The sequence below is a fragment of the Saccostrea cucullata genome, unplaced genomic scaffold (assembly GCF_032062105.1).
Source record: "Saccostrea cucullata isolate Sc308-1 unplaced genomic scaffold, CSIRO_AGI_Scuc_v1 ctg3672, whole genome shotgun sequence".
Classification (NCBI taxonomy): Eukaryota; Metazoa; Mollusca; class Bivalvia; order Ostreida; family Ostreidae; genus Saccostrea; species Saccostrea cuccullata.
Window position 1 is genome coordinate 1 of NW_026932695.1, and position 24,207 is coordinate 24,207.

The window sequence follows — 24,207 nt, forward strand, 5'->3', positions numbered from 1 at the left end:
AAGAAGAAAACATGTACTTTAAAATGAACTTCACCACTGACACTCGTGCATCTTACAGTAATTGTAAGATATTGACAGGTGCTAAGGTATCATTCTCTACACTGCAGACACATTGCTCAAGGGAGATATGTATTCAGAAATCAGCTTTGGTTCTACCAATTCAGGAAGTTCAATCCAAATATGGAAGAATACTTTTCCCAGAAGTACCTGTAAGCAGATTTTCTTCTCCAGTCGGCATCAAAGCCTGTGAAACCGTTCAGTCATCATCAAAGAGAAGCAAACTTATTGGTTCCCTTTATGTCAGTAGGAACAGTGGTAACTTAGAAGAAGAACTCCCTGCATTTGAGATAATAGGGGACAACATTGATCTGATGAAGCACCCCTCTCACATGACTAAGGAAAGACAGCGACAGAGTATTCATTGGTTCCTCAATGTTGCTGTGCAGAAGAGAGTCATTTCAAAACTACCAAATGAGAAACCATTGGCTGAGATATGTAACATTCCTAACCACACATTCCTACCAAGCTCAGGTGATTGCAAGGATGTTGATAGGTCTTTTCAATTCCATATATCAAAAGTACTTGTGAAGCATATTGCATGTCTGAAACCATTCAAGGACAGTGTACCAGAGTACATAGATCACCAATATTTGAAAGAACTTTCACAAAAATCACAGTATTGCATTGTAGATTTGCTGGATAAAAGTGAAAACAAAATGGAAGATATGATATCCATTCTACAGCATCTCCATGAAAATTATATTGCCCATACTGATGATAACCCACCTTCTGTCATTGAGAAGATAGTCTTTGGGGGAGACGTTTTAACAAACGAGAGGGCATACTCTGCACAGCTTGCAATGTTGAATGGACAAAGTGACTTCTTTAGACTGTGTGGTGTTGTGCACAGGCCAGAGGGTTTACACAGAATGATGAACTTTCTTCTGGTATTTTAGATGCTTGCCCGTTAGCTGTTGATTCCAGTTCTTCGTTGGTTGGAGAGTTAATAACCTTTTCATTGGAAGTTCCGTTCCTGATTCTTCAGTTTGTTTTGTTGTTGGATAGTCATGAAAGTTAGTTGCATGTTCTTTAAATGTATATATACCCATAAATAGTTCAGATTATTTTCAGGCCAAATACAATTTTTTTGTCTCAAGACCAAGAAAAAAGTCTATAAGTGAGAAGAAATTTCATCTTTTATCTGTACTGAATAATTCTTACAACCAAGAAACAAATGATTTTATTTGGCCTAAAATTTTTATCATATGTTTGCATGTCAGAGTGCACTTAACCTAAAATTTATTCAATTTTCATGTTTATTCTTGGATTGCGAAGATTCCAAATTTATAAATGACAAGATTTTTTTCTTGTTCAGTATTTACTTTCATTATTCTTTTTTTCACATGATTATATATTTTATTTAATGTATCAAATAATTCTTATTGCACTCAACAAAATAATTATTTTGTAAAGTTATTTTTTAATGAAATTACCTTCGCAATCTTGCTTTGTTCTTATTGCAGTTTATTGCATGAATTCAATTATTTTTAAATAGACAAGTAGAACAGGAGGGACATTTTGCTTTACAATCAAAATACATGTCTATCATAGAAATCGTTAAAGTAGCTATTAAATTAGATATACATGTTCTTTTCAAATCTCAGATGTGATTTCCTGTGTTTACAGCTCGTGTCTCATTTATTTTAGTTCATCTATCAAGAATTCTACAGTGCGAGCTCTGCTTCAGATCAAGGTACTCTTTATCAGTTGCGCAACCTCTTACATAGAGTTGATGTTACAGGACCTGATGGTGTCACCGGTGCTTTCAGGTAAAGCACATGAGTAAACACTCTGCATGTTAAATTACATAATATAAACCTTCTCCTTTTAATACATTTTTCCAAAATTTGTAGGCAGCATTTTGCTTTTGTTGAGGACTGCCTTGATGCTTTTATACTGGCTGCTGCCATGGATATAATGGGCATGAATGAACTGGATGATCAACCTAAGGAATTCAGACCACCACCACTGATACAGACTGCTAGCTGTGATGAGCAATATTCCTGGTTGTCATCATTAGCGCAAGAAATTCTGGAACGCCATGTGAAGCTTGATAAAGGTAAATGCATTCTTCATGTAGATGTGGGCACATTTTGTTTTAAACTGTGAATATCCTTTAAGTAAAGTATTAGCATACAGAATCTGCATAATATGTTGTACTATACAAGTTTGGTTACATTCCACATCATATTTTAGTACCTTCACTTTGACCGTATACATGGTATAAGTGAAAATTTTAATGAGACACAAATTTAGCAATTTGTCCAAAATAAAGTGGTATTCAAGTTTTAACGAGATGTAATTGTAGCTATTTTAAATGCTAACTAAAGAACCTATTATTTATAAGATGCAATTCATTTTAAGCCATATTCAGTTTTAGCAATCTCAGCACCCTTGTTTAAAATGCCAAACTTATGCCTTGCATAAATTATGCTTGAACTGTAAACATGTATGAAAAAAATGGTCACCCTCTTTTCTAACGTAACATTTACTCTGCAGTTTATTTTTTTCTATAATTTTGAATTTCAGACAAGAATCCACAGCAAATCGCTGCAGAGGCAATGGAACTTGATCAGAATTCAGCCTTAATACAGGAAATGTATGACCCATTGACCAGGAAGTACACTTGCACCTGTGCCAAAGAGTACAAAAGTCTGGGATTTTTCAAAAGACATTTAGTTAAAGAGCATAACTGGACATTTGACGTACCAGAAAAAAATCCTTCTGAGACCGATTTGATAGCTTCGTACAGAGGATCATTTATGAAGAACGCATTATTGTTAAGAGACACATACAATGCATTTCGTATGGGAGATGGGAACAGAATTTCAAGGAATACCAAATTTGAAATGCTATGTGCTTCTGTTAGGGGTCACACCAAATACAAGTTGTGGCTTTGGAGATTCCAAGCATACATAACCGCAATTTTGACTCCAAAACAGGCAGAGGAGTATTTATGGAACTGTACGGCAAGTACAAGTGGAGGTGTTGGGAACAATATTCCTAATGACAACCTTGTGGAGTTGCATGTTCAGCTCGTTAAAAAACTCATCAAGGAACAAGGAGGAAACTTCACCTACCAGAGTGCCAAGAAAGCAGCTCTTTCAGCCCATCTGCAAAAGGAAATGAAAGAAAATCTGGAAGGAAATGTAGCAGCAGCATCATCTGGGAGAAGTCGCACCAAAACGGACAGTTCTAGTGACTTATATCTTATTCTAAAAGAACTTGTTGCTGCTGGTGTGTTCCGATATGAAGTAGGCAGAAAATATGATAGTTTTAGCAATTTCAAAGATGTCTATCAAAGAATAAATTTGCCTGAATTACATGCATGGATAACAAAGCAAAAAACCCGTGCATCAAGTGAAATGTTTTGAGTGACCAGAACTGTGTTTATAAAATGTTAAAAATTTTTAAACGTGTTATTTGCTGTACATCATCAATTTGCCATTTTTGTATATATTGCTTGAAAAGTGAGGAAATGTTAGAATATGGCAGAATTAAGTATGATGTAAATTAAAATTTACACTTGTTCAAATATTTTTTGAAAGGATGTTTTTTTGCATTTTAACGTTGATATATAGATCTAGCAAGAGTCCAAGTGCAATCAATTAAGTAAACAGAAAATGTCAGTTTTCAAACTATGTATAGTATGCTATTAAAAATGTTATATATGCAAACATCAAGTGGAATCTCCCACCAATAATGGAATTAACAATATTTTTCCTAGCTGACTCCCTTTCTAAACATGCCATCTATTAAATTGATTTGGGGAATTTCAGTCTGCTCTCTGATGGAGGTCATTTTATTTTCTACAAGTATTCATCTTATATCAATAATTCTTGAACATTTAGATTTAAGAATACGAAAAGATGTGATGTGTATGATGTATTTATTACATATTTATTACATATGTATTAAAACATTTATAAACTGACCAAAACAATTCAATAAAAAAAATTAATTGCTGATAACATGTACAGTAGTAGATTGTGTTTTTTGTGCCAAAAACATGTCTCATTGTATTGTTAGGTTACAATTGTAAATTAGTTTAATGAATCCAGGGCTCCCCATCCCTGGCATTAAACTTAGAACTAAATAGTGGGGACAATAAAAGTACATGTATAAAATTATAGAAAATTGTTTTCCATTAAAACATTCTTTTACCTGAAACAAGTGCTTTCAAAGAAAATAAAAACATTTGTGTTAATATTTAAGGATTTTATAAACTAAGGAAAGATGGTTTTCTAAAAAAAAAAACATTACATTAGGTAGAATACATACATGTGTAGTTCTATTTCCTGCTGTATTAGCCTTTGTCAATAGGGAAAAAATGTAATCTTTAAATTGACCTGATAATCAGGTCAGATTCCTGTTGATTGCTTACAAAAGATGACCACCACATTATTCATTTATATAAGCATGATAAGCTAAAGAAAAGAAGGTTTCCAAACACAAAAAGAAAAAACACTGTAAATTATCACAGAATTAAAGTTAAGATATACTGAGTATATTACACATGTACTTTCAGTTTTTATTCTGAGTCTGAGCTTGAAATATTTGTCATCATGTCATCAAATACATCAATTAATACTTCATGAACATATTTTGCTAAGTCATATGACCAAACATATTGCAGTACATCTTCAACAGAAAAAAGATTGCTAGCATTTTTTATGATGCATTCTATATTTGCTGTAGAAATTGTTTCCAAGTCTGTTACAAATGAAGATGTCGAGTTCTGGTCTAGGGATTCTTTGAGTAATTTCAACTTATGTCTCAAAAGTTGAAATTCATCATCAGTAATGTTTCTAGTCCTACTTGTGCATTGTTCTTCAGTAACTGGATTATCTGCATTAAAAAAGACTGGATGTCTACAAGGACACTCCATTTCGCCACACTTGCATTTAGATTCGCACAAATCACAACAACAATGATCAACAACTGTTTCACATTTTTTTGTTAAATAACAATCTGCAATGATTTTCCGTCGGCAACTGTCATCAGAGATTATGAGTTTCATCATTTCATTGTCTAGTTTCTTCATCTGAGTCTTGTGACTCTTATATAAAATTAGTTCATCAGATTGTTTGCCGTCTCTACCAGCCCGCCCCATCTGCTGAACTAGGGTGTCCATATCTCTTGGAGGGGTAAAGTGTACAATGTTATGTAAATTTTTAAAATTTACACCCATTCCCGCAGAACTTGTACTCACTAGTACACGTATAATGCCATTTTCTGATTCCATATCCTTTCGAATTGTTTTTTTAACATCATCGGGAGTTTTACTGTGGTACATGTTGATCATATGATTCATATGAACAAATTCACGAACAAGGGCACTGTACACAAGAGAACATTCCTTTATTGTATTACAGAATATCAAGTGTTTTGGGAAGTCTTTACCTTTATCTTTTAAACCACTGAAAATAAATTCTAGATCATCCTCCACTTCCGAATTGTTCTTGACCTTTTTCACTGAAATTTTAATGTTGTGTCTGTCTGGACTGTCAACTATAATACAGTTATTTTTTTTAAAACAGAGATTTTTCATTATTTTACGACGGTTGGTAGGACTTGCTGTTGCTGTTAAAGCAAGCACTGAGGCCGCAGGGCAAAGAGATCTTAGTTCTCCAATTCTAGAGAAAGATTCTCGGAACACTTCCTCCTGGTTATGGCTCTCACCCCTATTGATCATAAGAAAAATTCAGTAAATAACTTGTAAAATAAAATACAAAAGAAATTACAATTAAAATGCAAAAAGCTAATGTCAGATAGGAAAAGTGAACGTTTTATATATGACCAAATTACTTTTGAAACACTGAACTCTACTGACTGTGTGCAATGCTATCATCATGATCAATTTGGATGAAACTATTGTTAAAAGTCCTTGAACAATAAAAAATAATAGCACTGTTTACAATATAGTGGATCAACTTTATCTCTCACCATTGCAGAATAGTGTGTGCTTCATCCACTACTAATAGGCCAACTTTTTTGGAAAATACTGGGTGACGAAACGTATCTCTCCATTTCGTACTGTCTACAAGAATTTCTGGACTCCCGTAAATGAATTGATATTTTCCACCAATAATTTCATTCAATGGCATTTTAAGACTGTCAATGTAAATGGCAGACATGCCAGTCTTGTTTAATCTATCAACCTGTTCTTCCATAATGCTCTGGAGTGGAGCTATCACTACGGTCACCATTTCTTTGTTCAGAACACCCATACTTTGGTAGATAATAGTCTTTCCGCTACCCGTTTTCGTTCCTACGAATACGTCACGTTTGTTCATTAAAGCATCTATTGCTTCTTGTTGAAAAGCATTTAATTTTTCTATTCCAAATGTTGTTTCAACATTTTCAACGGAGGTCGCCATATTGTGTATGATTTTCTACCGAAGCATACATAAAAGCTTTCATTTCATTGGCTGTTTGCCTCAACCAGGATTATCGTTCTTTCCGAAAATTTACAGATGGCGCTAGGTGTGACCGGCGTTTCACAGTGCATGTCGGCCAAGGGTTTATGGGGAGCGTTGCGGACCGAAAACCCTTGGCTAGCGAAGATGATGAAAATCGGGCACGCGATTCTTCATATTTCAAATGTGTGTACTTATCATGTACATCTTCATAGACTCGGGCTTACTTTTTGGATGTGCAACTCTTATTAGACTTCATCCAGTCTTTTTACCCTCCATCAATCTGACAATCAAAGTTTCTCCCTTCCTCTGTAGTTTCACTTATTTTTGTGAAATGTGTCTTCTTAATGTCCCCTTTTGGTATTTTATGGCCCCAGAGTCAGGAGTTCTGGTGTTTTAGGGCGGGGCTTTATTGATTATATAGTGAAAATGCATTTAGTCTTTGAAAATCCTCTTCTCTGCTTCTGAGTATTAAATAAACTAACTAAGCACATAGTTATGATAAGCAAGAGTGCAATTTCCAAAATTGTGAATTTTATGCCAATGATCCAAGTGTGTATATTTATGATGAAGAAAGGTGCATCTAGCAAAATGGTTATTTTTATGCCCCCTGGGTCGGGGGAGAGGGGGGTACATGGTCTGAAAATAAAAAATGCTTTGAAATCTGCTTTGATATTAATCCACCATTTTATGATAAGATTTGCAAAAATTTTGAAATATGTGGCCCCAGGGTCAGTGGTTATTTTGTGTGAGGTGCACTACTGGTTATATAGCATGTAAAGTTGAAGAACATTTTCTCTTTGTTACCCTGATCTACCAGGTGTATTGAATAAGTAGAGTAAGCATGCTAAGTTTTTTAATTATGATAAGCAATGCTGCTTATATCAAAATTGTGAATTTCATGGCATCTGGTTTAAAATACAAACCAAATTTAATTGTTTGAAAGTTGTTACACAATACTCAGGTGGCCTTTAAGGCCCGTGGGCCTCTTATTTGATCTTAGAAGCAGAAACATGCCGTCTGTGCAAACCAAAGACAAAAGTCACATTCGAAAGAGGCTGATGGGTTCGCCAGCTCGGGCCAAGGGGAGAAAAAACGCCGCACCCGAAGCCCCCCTGAGGCACAGTCACAGCGCCCGGAGGAGGTGGCAGTTCCCGAGGAGTCCCAAGGCCATGCCCCCGCAGAAGTGAGCATCTCGACAACCAACACCCCGGGTGAGACACTCATTCACATGGCAGGTTTACCACATCAGCAAACTTGCTCAGCGGACAGTATAGCCGCTCATGTACCTCATAAGCGTAACTTGAAAATATGGGAGAGGCAATTTGTATATCTTTCCCTCTTACTAAAATTTGCAACGGAATTAAATGAATGGGATTCACAAGGGGAAGTCCATTTTAAAAATGGCCGTTTCGTTTATGTGTTGTCAAGCGAAAACAGAACTCGCAGTTAAGTATCGAAAAGTGGACTTCAGCTTTTATGATTCACATGAGTATCATTTTCGAACAGTGAGGCAAAAGCTCTAGAAATGCTAAAATGTATGCTAGACATCCGCCTGACAGCTAATCATTCGTATAATTGGTATAAGTACGACTCACAATTCCAACAGCAAAGCTGGTCAATTTTTCATGAAAATAAATAGATCAAAACAGATCAAATAGGTAAAGTTTAAGTTCTGAAATACAAAAAATTACATGTACCTGACACACAATTTTGTACAACAGCAACAATCGGGCCTTCTTTGCAGTTAAGACCCCCCCCCCCTCCCCCAATACAGATATATTGTTCATGTAGATGGTACACCGATTACCCGTTTTCAATTTCAGGCAGTTTTAGATAAGTCCCTCTCATTTACCCAAGTGCATGGAAACTATATTATAGATCTCATAGTTTCCGCATTTGAATGGCCACACAGTTGGCAAAACGCGGAACTCCTGATGCGCAGATTAAAGAAATGGGTAGATGGAAATCTAATTCATTTTGACTTTCAAGTTTTATCCACGCATACTTCACAAATACCATACAAGCAACACCCGCACACACAAAGATGCTCTCAAGTAATTTTACCAAAGCATTTCAAATAAAAGAATATGGATAGTTGAAGCATCAATCCCATACTGAGCTGGACTGGCTGCAGCTAGCAGGTTTGGTGGAACCAACTTCAACTTAAAGGCTTCAATCCTATGGATGGGAGTAAGCGGAGCTACAAAAACCTGTAAATTATTAACAGATCCCAGGGCTCTCCTGAAGCTGTACTCAAATTTCTTCCTCAAAAGAAGAGATTTAGACATCACAGACGAAAGTGTCCCCACGGAGGGGGAGGGTGCCTTTATCTTCATCAGCCGCTTCAATCTCTTCCATGATGCTATAGATGAAATTTCCTCGTTGGAGAATGTCCGTCCTCTTCTTCAGATGACTTCCCACGGGGAAGCGGCTGAGGATTTGGGCGGGCCCAGGAGAGAATTCTTCCACACGTTCATGGAGGAGGTGAAACACCGACTCCTCCATGTAAATGCAGGTGCTATAGAGGTGCATCTTGAAGGGGAAGCACTCGCAAGGCCCAATTACTTTTGGTAATCGGTAGGTTATAAATTATATCTTAAATATTTCATAAAAACAAGTTTTTATTTGCGGTTTTGGAATGATTATTGTTTCCATCTGCACAAGCCCTGATCGTTCTTCAAGGAGGCCTTCTGTTGGGGTTCCTCCCGATTATTATTGATGGCAGCACCGCGGCCCATTCCCAGTTAAGGCGCGGACTGGAGTGGACGGGTGTCCTTCAAGTATGTGAAGTTTGGGAAAAAAAATGTATATATACATAAAAAAATAACTTGTCGTACTTTCGATGTATGTTTCCAATGGTGTCACTACTTTCAGATAATTGAACGAACGAACATGAAATACTAATTTACAAATGAAACCATCACGCTTAGTGTCTCCAGATTGATGCAGTTGATTTCTCAGCAGAGGGAAGTAATGCCAGAATGAAGGGGGAGCATTCCGTCCAACACTTTGTGAAATATCTACGAGAAGTGTACGGTAAGAACTTATATCGACGGGCTAAAAATTCTTGTAAGGAAAATTTTAAAAATGCATAACGTCTGTTTCTGAATATGTTACACACATGTCGTACAATACCAGCGATAGGGATATTCGATATTTATAGATTAACTTTCACGTGTCCATTGGAATGTACAAATTATACATGTGTAATTTCACTGGAACTTTTTATTCTCTAACCGAGCTGTTTGGCGCCATTCAGAGAACAAAGGCGGATCCAGTAATTTTTAAACGTAAACATATCTGTAATCTTGCCAAAGTATTGCAGCGCTTCATAGATTATGGAATTAAACTCAAAGGGAAAAATGTGAACTCTTTCGACCTGAAGTGGAGTATTTAGGAAGAACAGTAGGAAGGGATGGTATAAAAGTTCCATAGATACCATGACCAGATGGAAAGCTTCTACTTGTACTCAAGAAGTGAAAAAGATTTTGTGGATTTGCAAATTATCATAGAAGCTTCATACAAGATTTTGCAAAGATTACACTCCTTTATATGGACTTACAGGTAAAACTCCTTTTCATTTGGACGAAAAGCATGAATGTTCCTTTGAATCTGTGAAAAAATGCATTAATGAATGCGCCCGTTCTTACCATTTCTACAAAAGACGGAAAGTTCATTCTCGATACTGATGCCTCTGACATTGCTATCGGTGCTGAACTGTCTCAAGTACAAAACGGTGTTGAACGCTGTATTGCATATTGTAGTTTTACACTTACTCCTGAGCAAAAGAAATACTGTACAACCAGGAAGGAATTATTAGCCGTAGTCAGGTTTTCACGTCATTTTCCTCATTATTTGCTGGGTAGACCTTTTGACATAACGGAATTACTATTAGGAACTAAGACACAACTTTGTATTGAATCAAGATTTATTTAAACGTATTATCACTGATAAACCTTATTGCTCGTGTGGTAAACAAGAAGATGCCTATCATTTTTTCTTTGTTTGTTAAAAATACCATATTGCTCGAAGTAATCTTTTTGACTATCTTTTTCGACTTGATTTAGACATCATAGATGTACACCTACTGCTATGGGGCAACGAAAATCTCTCGGCTGGAGTAAACATTGGCATTTTTGCCTCTGTTCATAAATTTATAAATGAAACTTGTAGATTTAGCTAGACATATTATTGACTCTTATTTGTACACGTTTTTGTTACTATCTTGCATGACAATTACTATGTGTTTTTAAGGAAAAAAACTAGTAGGTTGTCAGAACTTGTGTCTTATCCTTTTGCTCAACAATAAAATATGTTCAAAACACATTAGGAAAGATCACAGTAGTCTCCAGTGGCTCATGAATTTTAAAAACCTAAATGGACAACTAGCTAGATGGTTAGAGGAATTGAGCCAGTTCCGCATGAACATCTATCATCGACCAGGAAACAAACATCAGAATGCGGACGGTCACTCTCTCGGATTCCTGATACATAGGTATGTCCACATTACCAAGACGATTTCCAAAAGAACAGTTACCATTTGGTGGATGTAATTATTGTAGAAGAGTGCATCAAAACTGCAGTGAATTATCAGAAATATGGATGATGCAATTCCATTGATAAAATACAATCAAATACTCAGAGATCAGGAAGTGCAGTGTAACTTATTGGTGTACCCGAAACTTCCTTACCAAGAATGTTTCAACTTTTGATGGACATGCTTCAGATGGAAGACTAGAAATTCATCAAAGAGCTTATGGATGTAACATATGTATTAGTGTCACGTTGCCCAGGAACATTTTGTAAAACGGGGAGGAGTGTGGTAGTTACGTTACGTTTGATATGTACATCGGGTTCGGAATTCTAAAAATTGTTATCGATTCTCGTGCCATTGATAGTGACAGATATACACGTTGTTTTCCACTTTTGCCATTGTGTTTTCATTGCCGTAATATTGGCAATTTGTTTATTTCATGTTATATGTTCATTATAGTACAACAAAGCTACTATATTTTTTTTCAGATTTTCCAGAACCTCAAGGGAAATCTTCGTGGCTGACTTTGAGAAAGTCAAAGGTATTTAAAATATTTAGCTTATGACTTCGAACTATTTTAATATAGTAAGTAATTATCAATATAATTATATTTAGTGATATCTGAATTTTAAATATCGATAAATAGAAAGTAATCTTGAATACATAGGAATTCATATGTGGAATAAGCAAATGATTTTTTTAAATTATATGACATAAAATGTTTATTTTTTTTTTATATATTTTTTTTCATTAATTATATTGAATTCTTTCTTAGGTGCCTGGAAAGCCATCTGTGATGAATTCCCAAACAGTTTCATCAAAGGATGCGCCTTTCACTTCGGCCAGGCAGTGTGACGGAAATTACAGGAATTGGGGCTGAGGACAACCTACACCAAGCGTGGTACGGAGTATCGGTACATCAGGTCCCTGATGGCACTGCCTTTCCTGCCCTCTGCAGACATCCAGCCAGCTTTCGACCGAATCGAAGCCAGGGCAACTTCCTAAGAACTCAAACAGCTTGTTGCCTACATGAGCACCAACTGGGTTGGAAGTGCAGTTTGGCAGCCCAGGAACTGGAGGATCTTCATCTTCAAGACGAATGTGAGGACGCACAACGATGTAGAAGGTAAGCTAAATATTTCTGTTCAATTATTAGATGGTAAATAATTTAAAGTAATAAAAAAATTCATTATTAATTACAACTTATACATGCAATAAGAATAATTCCGTGAGCATTTTTATTTATTTTTTAATTACATCTTACAGGTTGGCACACCAGGATCAACGCTGACATCGGCAAGACCAACGCCGCCTTCTTCACCGTGAGACTCGGGTGGTGGACCGCACCGTGCGACTAGTTTCCGAGGAGCAGATCCTGCGCTGCCAACGGAGGAGGATCCAGGGCCTCACTGCCCGCCTTCATGACACTTGGGACAGCTACATCAGTGGGGAGCTCACCGCATCACAATTGTTGCGAGAGTGTGTTGGTGTTTATGGGCCCACCAACGATTAGTGACATCATTTGTGATTGTGATGTGACATTATCTGCCAAGACTGTGTTGACATATGTGAACATTGCCCGAGAACATTGATCGTGACTGTGAACTGTGTAAATATGTGATATATACAAGTGACTTTTACATGTATGTAATACATATAATGTCTTTTATATTTATTTGAACTGATGATCACAAACTTTTTTGCAATTATTGAATGAAAATGAATTTAAATTAAAACACATAATTTTTTGTTAGTCTTTCTTCAGTACAATTTGAGGCTTTGATAGTAAGGTGTTGAATCTGCCATTTCAATCAGCATACATATCTTCAAAATAGTTTAAGTCAATAAAGTTAAACTATGAAGCAGTATACGCAGAAGCAATTCTAGATAGGTAGAATCGTAACAAGGTCACAAAACTGCCACTCTGTGGCTCCTAGATAAGACGTTTTAAGTAATAGTAAGATCATATGAAGAGAAATCTTCGTCATGAAGAATGGGCGGAGCGAAGATTTCTCTCATATGATCTTACTGACTTAGAACAGAACCTCAGCCAATCAAATGAATGGATTAGAAATAAACTCCTCCCACGGCTGTGTCCTATATATAATGCTCAAATTGACCGCTTGTTGTACATATCGAACACAATCACTATCGAACACACGCGGTTTCAGAATGGACTTCAACGCATGCAGGTTAGCACGGGATTATATGAAATACATGTAGCTTGATTCAGGCACGTACCAACAGGGGAAGCACTTTTTTCTTTCGAAAATGTTCATTGAATGTTCATTGAAAAGCTGACCCCCCCCCTCTTTTTTTCACAACAGTATATGAATATGAAGGTAATTTAATATTGTACGGAGGAAAATGGTACTGGAAGAAATTGGAATTGAAAAAAAAAGTTCAAAAACGATGTTACGTAAGTAATTTACTGGGGAAATGGTATGGAGATATTGAAGCTACTGAACTAATGAATATCCGTGTAACAAGAATCTATATTTTTGATGCATTTTTTAAATTTCTTTTGTAAATTATTTTTCTTTATCGAGTGTTTTCGGAATATAATACCGGGACCGTTTCACATGTATATAGGATGGCAACATGTAAACAGATGCGATGATGCAACTGCTGCTGTAAACATACTCATGATACCGATGAAGTTTTTACCAGCTAAGTAGGTACAGCTATAGTCCATTTGGTAAATACATCTGCGATAATCAAAACGTTTTCGAAACCCTGGGCTGGTTCTAATACCATTAAATCAATAGCGACAGTTTCCAAAGGTTCAGAAGCCATCACATGTTCCTGACGAGTATGGACTTTAGGTGTAGGCAGTTTTGCTAGGCAACATCGCTCTCACTTTTTGCAATAGTCCTTGATATCATTGTACATGCCTGGCCAAAAACATCGTTGTTTTACTAGGTTCACTGTTCTTTCTATACCTAGGTGTCCTGTATGGTCATGTGAATTTTCCATCACAATGTTTTTCATACACAGTAGTAACACAATTTGTTTCAGTTCACCTAACTTTGGGTCTGACACTTTCCTGTATAAGACTCCATCACACACAAATACACTTTGAATCTGTTTCAGTAATAATCCAGTTATTTTGTCTTGTTGTTTAATAAACTTCACAGATGGCACAGTTTTGTTGCTTTTGTTGATCAAGTGCTGTTTTAATGTAGATAATTGCTTTGTCTTTCATCTGTAATTCTTTGATCTTTACTCTGTCAATTTCCGGAAATGTGGACTGTTCAGAAATAATCGCACTAAAACTATCCTTCTGTCTCAAATCACTTGGAATTGAAAATAATCCGGTAACATTGCACAATATTTCAGAACACTGTAGTCTCGATAGTACGTCGCCATTTGTGTTATGTTTTCCCGAGCGGTATTTAATATCGAAGTCAAAATTTGTAAGTTGTGACGCCCAGCGTTGCTCGTAAGCACCCAATTTTGCTGAAGATAAATAACGCAAAGGATTGTTATCCGTATACACAGTAAATTTGTTGCAAATCAAGTGATCCCGGAATTTTTCTGTTACACTCCATTTTAATGCCAGTAATTTAAGTACACCTTCCTCACTCAATAATATGGCCTCTTCCCGTAATGCATAGAAATCACACTATTTTCTTTATTTCTCTCCTGATGTGAGCATCTCTTAGATTTTCGGACAAATGTTCACATAACGTGCGTTCCTTATTTCTGAAAACCGATGAAACCTTACGAATAATCCTTTAGAATAAATCAAGTAAGGTGTTGGAGTATTTTCGGATACATTCGTTTTCTCCTTGTTTACAACCAAAGAATTTTTTCTGTAGTACGGTAATGGAATCCCTGTCACCGAAGGCTTTACGTAGACATTCCAACATTTCATTTGGTGCTGAGCGAATATCCGACCGAAATTTGATTTAATCCTTAGCTTCACCCTCAAGATGCGAATAAATAACATAACACTTTTCAGCAACAGACATATGTATAGCATGGAACACAGAAGCCAGCTCGTCGATCCAATCATCAACTGGTACATTATTTCCATTGAACTTTTGATTTTTTCGATCTTTGAAATAAGGATTCACAAAGTGGGGAACATCACGTTTTAAATCACATTCCAGTAATACCTTTACAAGCTCATGAACACGTTTTTGTTACTCCCTTTTATTCATTTTGCTCATTTTACAATAAATATTTTTTCAAAATATTAATTTGATATAAAAAAAAAATCTGATCTAAAATAACACCTTTAAAACAATTTAACCCCTTTTCTATAAATAAATGTCAAATGTAAATGATAATTGAACTGTCCAAATGTGAGGGGAAAAAAATAAAGTTCGAGTCATACACAGTTCAAGAGTCAAGTCCGTGGTACACCGCCAGCCATCTTGGATTTCCCTATTTTGTCTTCGCCTTGAAACTGTTTCCCCCGTAGGCCTTCGTAGTTTGTGTCGTTCCGTCCTCGGGATTTACGTGCTTTGCCATTGCCGTTTTAAGTGACTGCTCGCAGCGTCATATGTAACCGAGCAGTAACAAGACCAGATCACGTTTAAATCTTTAATATTTACATTTGCAAATGTTTTCCTTTATATAATACTACAGAAAGGAATGCGTATCTATAACTGTATAAATACAGGTATGGGGTCAAGAGGTCATACATGTGCGTATGGATAATCGTTTGACGTAATTTCTCAGTGACGTCATAAAGGGTCGACGCGCTTTCAGTTGATTAAATACTGCCGTTGAGTTTGAAAAATAATGCATTTCACACGTAAAAAGTCACAATCAGGCAAATATAGTATGAATAAGTCACAAATGTAAATATAAGTAATAAGGTATCATTTTAAAAACATCTATCGGGCTATAAATACGGGTTGGTACGAGATTAAATTCATCATAAAGCCTTCGGGCTTTATGGAATTTAATCTCGTGACCAACCCGTATTTATAGCCCGATAGATGTTTAAAAATGATACCTTATTTCTTAATTAACAGGAATAAACGACAATGGCATGTGTCATTAAAAAGAATACATAATTATAACTTCAAATAGAATGAAAAATAACATAAGGTATGAAAAAAATAATAATAAGATATGAAAAAGAAAAGTATTTCAAAAGTAAATACCTTTACGGACGGCACGGCCTCGAGAAGTTGTGACCTTGAAAAACTGGCTGGCGGGACAAGTAATTTCAATCGAACATGAGTATTTATACCTAGACATACTGCGCAAGTGGATTGAGTTGATTTTAAAAATACGCCAGTCAGGAATGAGATTACAAAGAGTGTTTGACAAAAGCCTTTACAAAATGTTAGAATCATGCTCACTTAATTCAATAATCGAATAAGAAATAAGTTAACAAAAGTGAGTACGGTATTAGCCTAAATAAATATATGAATTGAAATATGTAATTACTTGGTCACAGGTAAGTAAATGCAGACAGAAGAGGCACTATTGTGTTGCTGCTTTAAAAAACGTGTCTCTGTCTCTGACCAGGCCTCAACTGTTCTGATCGGTTTAGCTGTATTGCAAGGACTTATGGGTAAAATGGGCATAGGGACAAAACGCGGGAAATACAAATAAACGTACAAGTGCAATAGTGATTGTTCTGCAATAATAATGATAAGGGCAACGCCTTTTTCAAGTATATTTTGAGCTATTATCCCCTCGCAACGGAGTTGGAAAAGGGCTAGTAACGCAACCGTTTATGTTTGTTTATGGGTGAGTGAGTTAATTCTGTATAAAACAGAAGAAACGTAATTTGCATCGGGATTGATGTCCAATCCTGCCTTGATTTATAAATATGCTCTTTGCGATTGGATGCTCCAATTTACGGTTTTCTTGTTACATTTGCGTCTAGATTAACCAAACTGTAATAACGCACATTTTTTTAAAAAAGTTTATTATCGTTAATTTCTTCAATTAGGTCAAAATGCAGATTCAAGTTCCCCAAAACTATAGATTCCTTATTTTTCGAGAGTGCTTCTTATCTCAAAATGCCACTTTAACGTCAAATTGAAAAAAAAAAACTTTGGATATTAATCAATCTACTGTAGATCTTATTTTTCTTAAACTTCATTGTTGTAAGCGTTAGCACTAGAAAATATCTATAAAATAAAGGGATAGATTTAAAAACTTTATTGGATAAAAAAGGAAAAGAAAAATCAGATAGATGAAAAATCACTTTAACCTTTGAAAAATTATCAAGACATCAGTGCAGGTTAAAAACAAGTTCAGACCACTAATTAACTCATCCCACACAGCGTTTGCTGTGTATAGCGTGACCCGCTGTAAGTGTTAAAAAATCTTAAGTCATCAAAGAGCGGTCGCTGGATTTGTGAATAGGATGACATCCGCAACAGGTGTGAAATGCTTAGGTCAACACTTTGAGCGCGTGCAGACGTTGAATAGGGTAAGCGCATAATTTCACATACAGCGGAAAAAAGAAGACGTGAAAAAGGTAGGCAAAATATTTCATCGTTAGGTTATTAAGAAAGAAATTAAGAACTAAATATTATTGATGCGAAATTAAAGCATTAGTACAGATTTTATTTAAGAATTCCTTTAGATAAGGAAAAAAAACCTGGTAAAATGAAATCTTGCTGCTTAGGTTTTTAAGTTGTAATTTAACATGTTTGTAAGACTTAAAGCAAAATGGGCAACTATTCTTGAAATAGGAATTTGTGTTCTAAATATCGTTATGTATTATGAAAATTTCAGTTAAATCAGTTTTTGCTATTCATATTTTCTTGAACATTTCTCTATAAAATGTTACATTATGGCTTTCCGAATTTAGATGATCTGCGTAACTTTGACAAAGTTATATTCCAAGTTGTGACAGTCAAAGATTTGTACAGAAAAACTTGAAATTCTCATTTAAATTGCTCATTTTGCTTTATTAATGCTAGATAAGTTGTTATTGAATGTGCGTGGTGTGTGTATGTGAAAAAAGAATGGTCGTATCTAAAGCGTCAATTTGCGCCCGTGTCCGGAGTGTGTGAAATAAATTTCTAGGTACCCCAGCAAATTGCGAGGTACCTTACTGTGAGAATGAATGAATATAAATATATACGGGAAATATTCGTGTGTTGAAGTTGTACTAAAAGTAACAATAGCGTAAAAATGGATTTTTTAGGGAGACACAAATTTTGCAATTTTTCCTGAGAAAACTTTATTCATTTAAGCGAGAAGTAATTTGAGCGATTTTGTGATGCCTTGAAAGATGACAAAATTCAAATTTGTTTTTAGCTTGTCTTATATATTTTAATAGAAATAATTTTTTAAGAAATCAAAAACTAATTTAGAAAGGTAATTTTTAGAGGATGCAAAGATTTTTTAGATGGCGAAAAAAGGGGGTGTATATACTTAAGTTTGATTGAAAGTAAGAAAAAATAAAGGTTGTTTTTAAGCTTATATCTTTGTTTTAATTTTGATCAGTATGAGTCAGCAAGGCGAGAAAATGTCCATCCCATCTGATGCAGGTATTTTATATAAATTCTTGTACTTTGAATTTTCCGATTGCACATTTGTTATATCATATTTAAAATTAGTTAACTTTTAAAAATTCTAACCCTGAATTTTGACATTCATGTGTTACAAAAAATACATGTGTGAAATGAAAGAATAAATGATCATATTGACCTTAAGATGAAACATTCGCAACTTACGATTGTTTCTTTTTTTAAAATTCAAATTAGCAGAGACAAAAGCTGAGTGACATGGGGAGACAGAAGCTGAGACCAGGGGAAACAGAAGCTAAGAGACCTGGGGAGACAGGCCTATGCTCGGCACTTAGGCCATAATAAATAAATTGCTAGATTCTCATCCGAATTTTTCTAAAAATCGAGGCGGGCAGGTAGCTTTTATTTTATATTTTTTCAAATTTGCAGATTTTTTATTGACCTGGTCAATCGGTGTAATTTTATCTACAATACCCGAATAAAAGTAATAGTAAAGGTTCAATTATCGTTTACTTCAAATCATCACCAATCTTTTTCAACCAATGACCCTTGTTTAAAATATATATGCATGTTTTACAGCAATTACCATCTTTTCAGCTGTCAAAATCATGTCGACTTTCGCGGGATTTAAAACGAAAGTAGAATGGTAGATAAATACCGATCCCGATCAGAATTAAGACGAAGAAAAACAGAAAAAAAAATCGAGGCGGGGGTATAAAATCGGGGCGGGCGGGGATGAGAATCTAGGAATCTTTTTATTATGGCCTTACGACCTTTGAGGGAGGGTTCTTTATAGTGGCACACCTGCTTTGACACGGGGCCTCGGTTTATACTGTTTCATCCGAAGGACCGCCCCATTTAGTCGCCTTTTACGACAAACAAGGGGGTACTGAGGACCTATTCTAACCCGGATCCACACGGTCTCAATGCGTTCTCCTGTAAATATTAATATACTAATATTAATAAACAAATATAGATTTAGAGGTAAATATTTTAAGTAGGAGAAATAAATTGACTGAATCTGCTTTATTGTAATTATTGCAATTTAGAACAAGAGATGTTTGTAATACACTTATGCCCCCTCCCCCACAATTTTTTTTAAGTCCTAAAGGGCATAACTCTGTCAAAAATGATGCGATCGTACCTAGAGCTTGAACTCGATATTCATCTAAATTTTCACTTCAATACGTGCAACCTCTCCGAAAAAAAAATGAATGGAAATTGCAAATAATTGGAATTTTCTAATTCCAAGGTGCATAACTCTGTCACAAATGGTGTGATCATACCCAAAACAGAAGTAAATGTAGATATTTATTTGACTAATCTGTAAACTAAATTTCATTTAAATATGTGCAACCTCTCGGAAGAAAATAAAGGGAAACTGCAAATAATTCAATTTTTTCTAAGTCCTAGGGGCATAACTGGCAGAACTAGTGCGATCGTACCGAAAACAGAACTTGACTTACATATTCATCAGATATAACTATATACCAAATTTGATTTCAGTACTTTCGTAACAGGAGTTACACCTAATGCAATGCAAGTATGCTTTGCTGATTAAATTATACAAAGAATTATTTTGGTTATTAAATTATTTCCTTATTAGTTTCAGCTAGAGACTGTCACCACTGATGTTTGGAACAATATATATTTTTCTAAGCTGATTACGTCTATATTCATTTTAAATAAAATAATTAGGTAAAATAATAAAAAAAAGTTATAAAATCCATACCGGTAATCGAATTATCAGGCAATGACTTAAACAGATTGGATCCACAAGTAAGGGAGAGATAACTGCATTATCAACAGAAGCTGCTGGATTACAATTACATGATGGTAAATTAAACCAGAAGTCTCTGTCGAGACTGAAGCTCTACTGGTTTGAACTTATAGCAAAGGAAGAGAAGAGTACTTAAGCAGCTGGGATTTGAAACTTTACAACAGCAATATATAGAATAATGATCGTTGATAAAGTCTCTTTATGTTCTTAGTGTAGTGTACTTGTGTGCCAAGTTATATTGAAATCAGACCAAAACTGTAGGAGGAGTAGCATTTTGAAACAATTTTACAGACATTTCAATTTTTAGTAACCACGGCAACACAGTTCATCAAAATTAAAATTTGATACACAGAATTATGTATCTTAGTGTATTCTACTTGTGTGCCAAGTTATATTGAAATCAGACCAAAACTGTAGGAGGAGTAGCATTTGAAACAATTTTACAGATATTTCTATTTTTAGTAACCACGGCAACACTTGTTCATCCAAATCAAAAATGATACACAGAATTATGTATCTTAGTGTAGTCTACTTGTGTGCCAAGTTATACTGAAATCAGACCAAAACTGTAGGAGGAGTAGCATTTTGAAAGAATTTCACAGAAATTTCTATTTTTAGTAACCACGGCAACACCGTTCATCGAAATCAAAAACCGATACACAGAATTATGTATCTTAGTGTAGTCTACTTGTGTGCCAAGTTATATTGAAATCAGACCAAAACTGTAGGAGGAGTAGCATTTTGAAAAATTGTTTACAGACAGACGGACAGACAGACGGACGGAAAAATTAATTGAAATTCGCATTTAAGCTCTTCTTCTCTGACCAGTAGAGCTAAAAATGGATATATCTAATGCATGTTTCTCAGAAAATTTTAAGACTTTGAATGAAAAGAATTGTTTTTAAAGATAAATATGAAACATGTTTTTATGCGTTACGAACTCATAAAATTCATGATCAAATATTTAGACCATGAGAAACTTCAACAGATTGGATCTACAAGAAGAGAGAGATAATTGTGTTATCAACAGAAGTTTATTATTACATGAAGTATAATTATTGTTTTTCCATGTTATTTGCAAGGAATCACAGTTTCACACCTGTCTTTGTGATACAAACATCAAAGAAGTACTGTTTTGACTACCTGCAACTGGTCTAGGATATTCTATTCATATTGAAATGTATTCTGTAAATTCTTGTGTGGATACACATAAATGTAATTACATTTCTATGTCTTTTACTATATATTTCTATTTTTTTTCTGATTATGGATATGAATTACAAGACAAGAGTAATTTCTTTGTGCACGGCTGTCCATAATTTCTCTGGAAAATGCTATTTTTATCCCTTTTCGTCCGTCGTCGTGCGTTAACATTTGAACATTTTCAGCTTCTTCTCTGGTTTGAACATATTTTATTGCACAAAATATATACAATGGGATTGGACACAAGTTCTAAAAACTTAAATCGCCCTCTCCCTACATGAGATATTATAACAGGATGAATTAGAAGTGTTCAACAGTTTGTACAATATATATAACAAGTAAATTAAATAAACTCTCATTGCTTCTTCTCTGCAACACCACTGATCCAATTTCAACCAAATTTGCCACAAAGCATCTATGGGTGTAGGGGAACAAAAATTGTGAATTTCATGATCCCTGCCCCACTGGCTCCTGTGGGGTGGGACCAAAACCACTAAAATTAATGCAATCCTTAAAAATCTTTACTCCTGGACATCAAGCGGTCAAACTGTTTGCATGATAGTAATCAACATTGAGTCCTAAACCTAAATTGTGAAATTCATGGCCCTGGGGTCAGGGGTTCTAGAGGTAGGGAAGGGCTAAATATATAGTGAAAATGCACTATTTCTTTGAAAATCTTCTTCTCTGCTCCTGGGTATTAAATAAACCAACTTAGTACATATTTATAATGAGCAAGTGTTTCTACCAAAATTGTGAATATTATGGCCTCAGGGGTTCTGGTATTAGGGTGGGGGTTTAAAGATTATAATACTGAAAATTTATGAATTCTTTGAAAATCTTCTTTGCTTCTTTACCCATTCATTCTTATGCATAGTTAAGGAATCCACCCCACAACCCCAGCTCCGAATCAGAAGACAGAGAATTAAACTTAAATTCAATATATGTATTTCTGCCTACTGAAATACCATACCAAATTTGAACTTAATTGGTCAACCATAAAACAAAGTTATTAGTCATATTTAAAGCATGTCAAGAATTTTGAATTCTTAAAAAAATATATTTTGAAGGATCGAGGCCATGAAATAAACCAACAAAAATGAGAGGGCTAAAGGAATTCTAGGAATAAAGGGGGTCTCGGCCTTGCATGGATAAGACTACTGAGAACTTTGATATAGTCAATGGACTCGTTACTGTCTATATGCATGGAACACTCTTGGGTGTGGCAAAGAAGATGTTGCAATTGCATTTGCTATTCACATCAAAGTACTCATAGAAACTTTTTTATATTGGTGACCACAATTGACAAGTATCTCACCGGAATGCAACCAACAGAAAATATTTCAGCGAACTTGACATTTCACATCTTAAAACTTCAGACCTGGAGACATGGTTATTATTTTACTCTTTGTCATGTTTAATTAACTTTAAATCATCAGCATACATTGATCATTTGGCATTTTTCGTAAAAGGAATTTACTTGTTGTTAGGGGATACCATTCACAGACATGATTTGCAACGTGCCATGCACACAATGTTTGTATTTGCATGAATGTTATCACATGTTTTGTGACTTTATATGGTGAAAGTATTAATTGTTCATTGAATGTTCAAAATGTCGGAATGGATCATGCAGATAATGTATCAAACCTTGGCCCTTGGTGATGTTGGTCCTGTTTTCCATTTCAAGACCTTAATGGCGCTCACCTTCTGTTCATGGAACAGAAAATGTCTGTTTACAGATACTCTGGACAGTCCAAACCAAGAACAGATTGTCAGTTGATTCTCAATTTATTTCAAATTCTCAAAGAAAACACTATGTTCACAGATTTTGAGTTCTGGAAGGCTAGTGAGGCAAAATCCACAGCAAAGAACTGTAAAATTGCCGGACATTTGCACCCTGTAACATTGATAACGAAACAGCTTCCAAATTCAAACGTGTTCTTAGCATTTCACCAGACAAAGACTTAGGGGATCTTTACAAAGTTTTCAGAGTGATTGTAGGCAATAGTTGTATTATATACAGTGAAAACTTTACTCGAATGAGCAAGCGCATAGGATTTGTTGTTTTCACATCTATGCCATGGTGAGTCAATTTTTACTGCATTCGTCAAGTAAGATATGCTTTGGAGGAAATTAGATAGGAGTGAAAGACACAATTCACTGCTTCATCCCCCCGTATCACAAATGCATGAAGAAGATAAGGCTTTTTGAAAAAGGATTATTGAAAAATGTTACTTTAACAAGGAAACAAAAATCCTGTTTGTATCGCACATTTGTAGGCTCAATACTTTTGAAATTACCATGCTTAAATTGGATGCCCCTAAACATTAGAAGCTAAATGTAATTTAAGAAATAGGCTCTATTCAACCAAACTTTTAAAACAATTCAATAAATTCTCAAAAGCTGCAAAGCCATGGGCAGTCATATTGAAATGAAAGCATCCTCAGGAAGTGTACATTCATGTTTGTTCAAATTATTAACAAGGGGCTAAGGTGGGGCCATAATAAGATCAAAGTTTTACATAGAAATATTAAGGGAAATTCTTTAAATTCCTCAGGTAAAGTAGTTTCAATTTTGTTCATATCTAAGACCCTATAAAATAGGATTGGACAATTCGATGTGATTTAAGTTTTACATTGGAATATGTAGGGAAAATTCTATTGGCAATCGAAATAAATGTTGGATCTCTCTCGCTAAACTAACATCTAACAACATCCCAAAGTGGTCCACGTCATATGTCAAATTCGGAATAAA

General features: G+C 35.3%; 3 protein-coding genes across 3 annotated transcripts; 2 read left to right on the top strand and 1 right to left on the bottom strand.

Moving 5' to 3' along the window:
• The first annotated feature begins 937 nt into the window (after nt 1–937).
• LOC134235829 (uncharacterized) lies at nt 938–3,976 on the top strand. The gene is made up of 4 exons (XM_062717999.1): nt 938–1,073; nt 1,708–1,829; nt 1,914–2,119; nt 2,590–3,976. The coding sequence occupies exons 1-4, from the start codon at nt 1,068–1,070 to the stop codon at nt 3,432–3,434; spliced, it is 1,179 nt and encodes a 392-aa protein (XP_062573983.1). The 5' UTR covers nt 938–1,067; the 3' UTR covers nt 3,435–3,976.
• Nucleotides 3,933–6,625, bottom strand: LOC134235828 (ATP-dependent DNA helicase RecQ-like). Its single transcript, XM_062717998.1, has 2 exons — nt 6,007–6,625; nt 3,933–5,744 (listed from the first exon to the last, which is right to left on the bottom strand). The coding sequence occupies exons 1-2, from the start codon at nt 6,438–6,440 to the stop codon at nt 4,592–4,594; spliced, it is 1,587 nt and encodes a 528-aa protein (XP_062573982.1). The 5' UTR covers nt 6,441–6,625; the 3' UTR covers nt 3,933–4,591.
• Nucleotides 6,626–11,795: 5,170 nt separating this feature from the next.
• LOC134235831 (uncharacterized) lies at nt 11,796–12,336 on the top strand. The gene is made up of 2 exons (XM_062718000.1): nt 11,796–12,142; nt 12,283–12,336. Exons 1-2 carry the CDS (start codon nt 11,841–11,843, stop codon nt 12,305–12,307), a joined length of 327 nt encoding a protein of 108 aa, XP_062573984.1. The 5' UTR covers nt 11,796–11,840; the 3' UTR covers nt 12,308–12,336.
• The last annotated feature ends 11,871 nt before the right edge of the window (nt 12,337–24,207 follow it).

What these genes read in the sequence shown, in the direction of transcription:
- LOC134235829 (XM_062717999.1), top strand. An exon ending in GGTGTCACCGGTGCTTTCAG is followed by an intron (nt 1,830 to 1,913) that starts GTAAAGCACATG and finishes CAAAATTTGTAG; the next exon opens with GCAGCATTTTGCTTTTGTTG. An exon ending in CCATGTGAAGCTTGATAAAG is followed by an intron (nt 2,120 to 2,589) that starts GTAAATGCATTC and finishes TTTGAATTTCAG; the next exon opens with ACAAGAATCCACAGCAAATC.
- LOC134235828 (XM_062717998.1), bottom strand. Translation starts at nt 6,440, where the DNA reads ATGGCGACCTCCGTTGAAAATGTTGAAACAACATTTGGAATAGAAAAA. An exon ending in GCACACACTATTCTGCAATG is followed by an intron (nt 5,745 to 6,006) that starts GTGAGAGATAAA and finishes TATGATCAATAG; the next exon opens with GGGTGAGAGCCATAACCAGG.
- LOC134235831 (XM_062718000.1), top strand. Translation starts at nt 11,841, where the DNA reads ATGCGCCTTTCACTTCGGCCAGGCAGTGTGACGGAAATTACAGGAATT. An exon ending in GACGCACAACGATGTAGAAG is followed by an intron (nt 12,143 to 12,282) that starts GTAAGCTAAATA and finishes TACATCTTACAG; the next exon opens with GTTGGCACACCAGGATCAAC.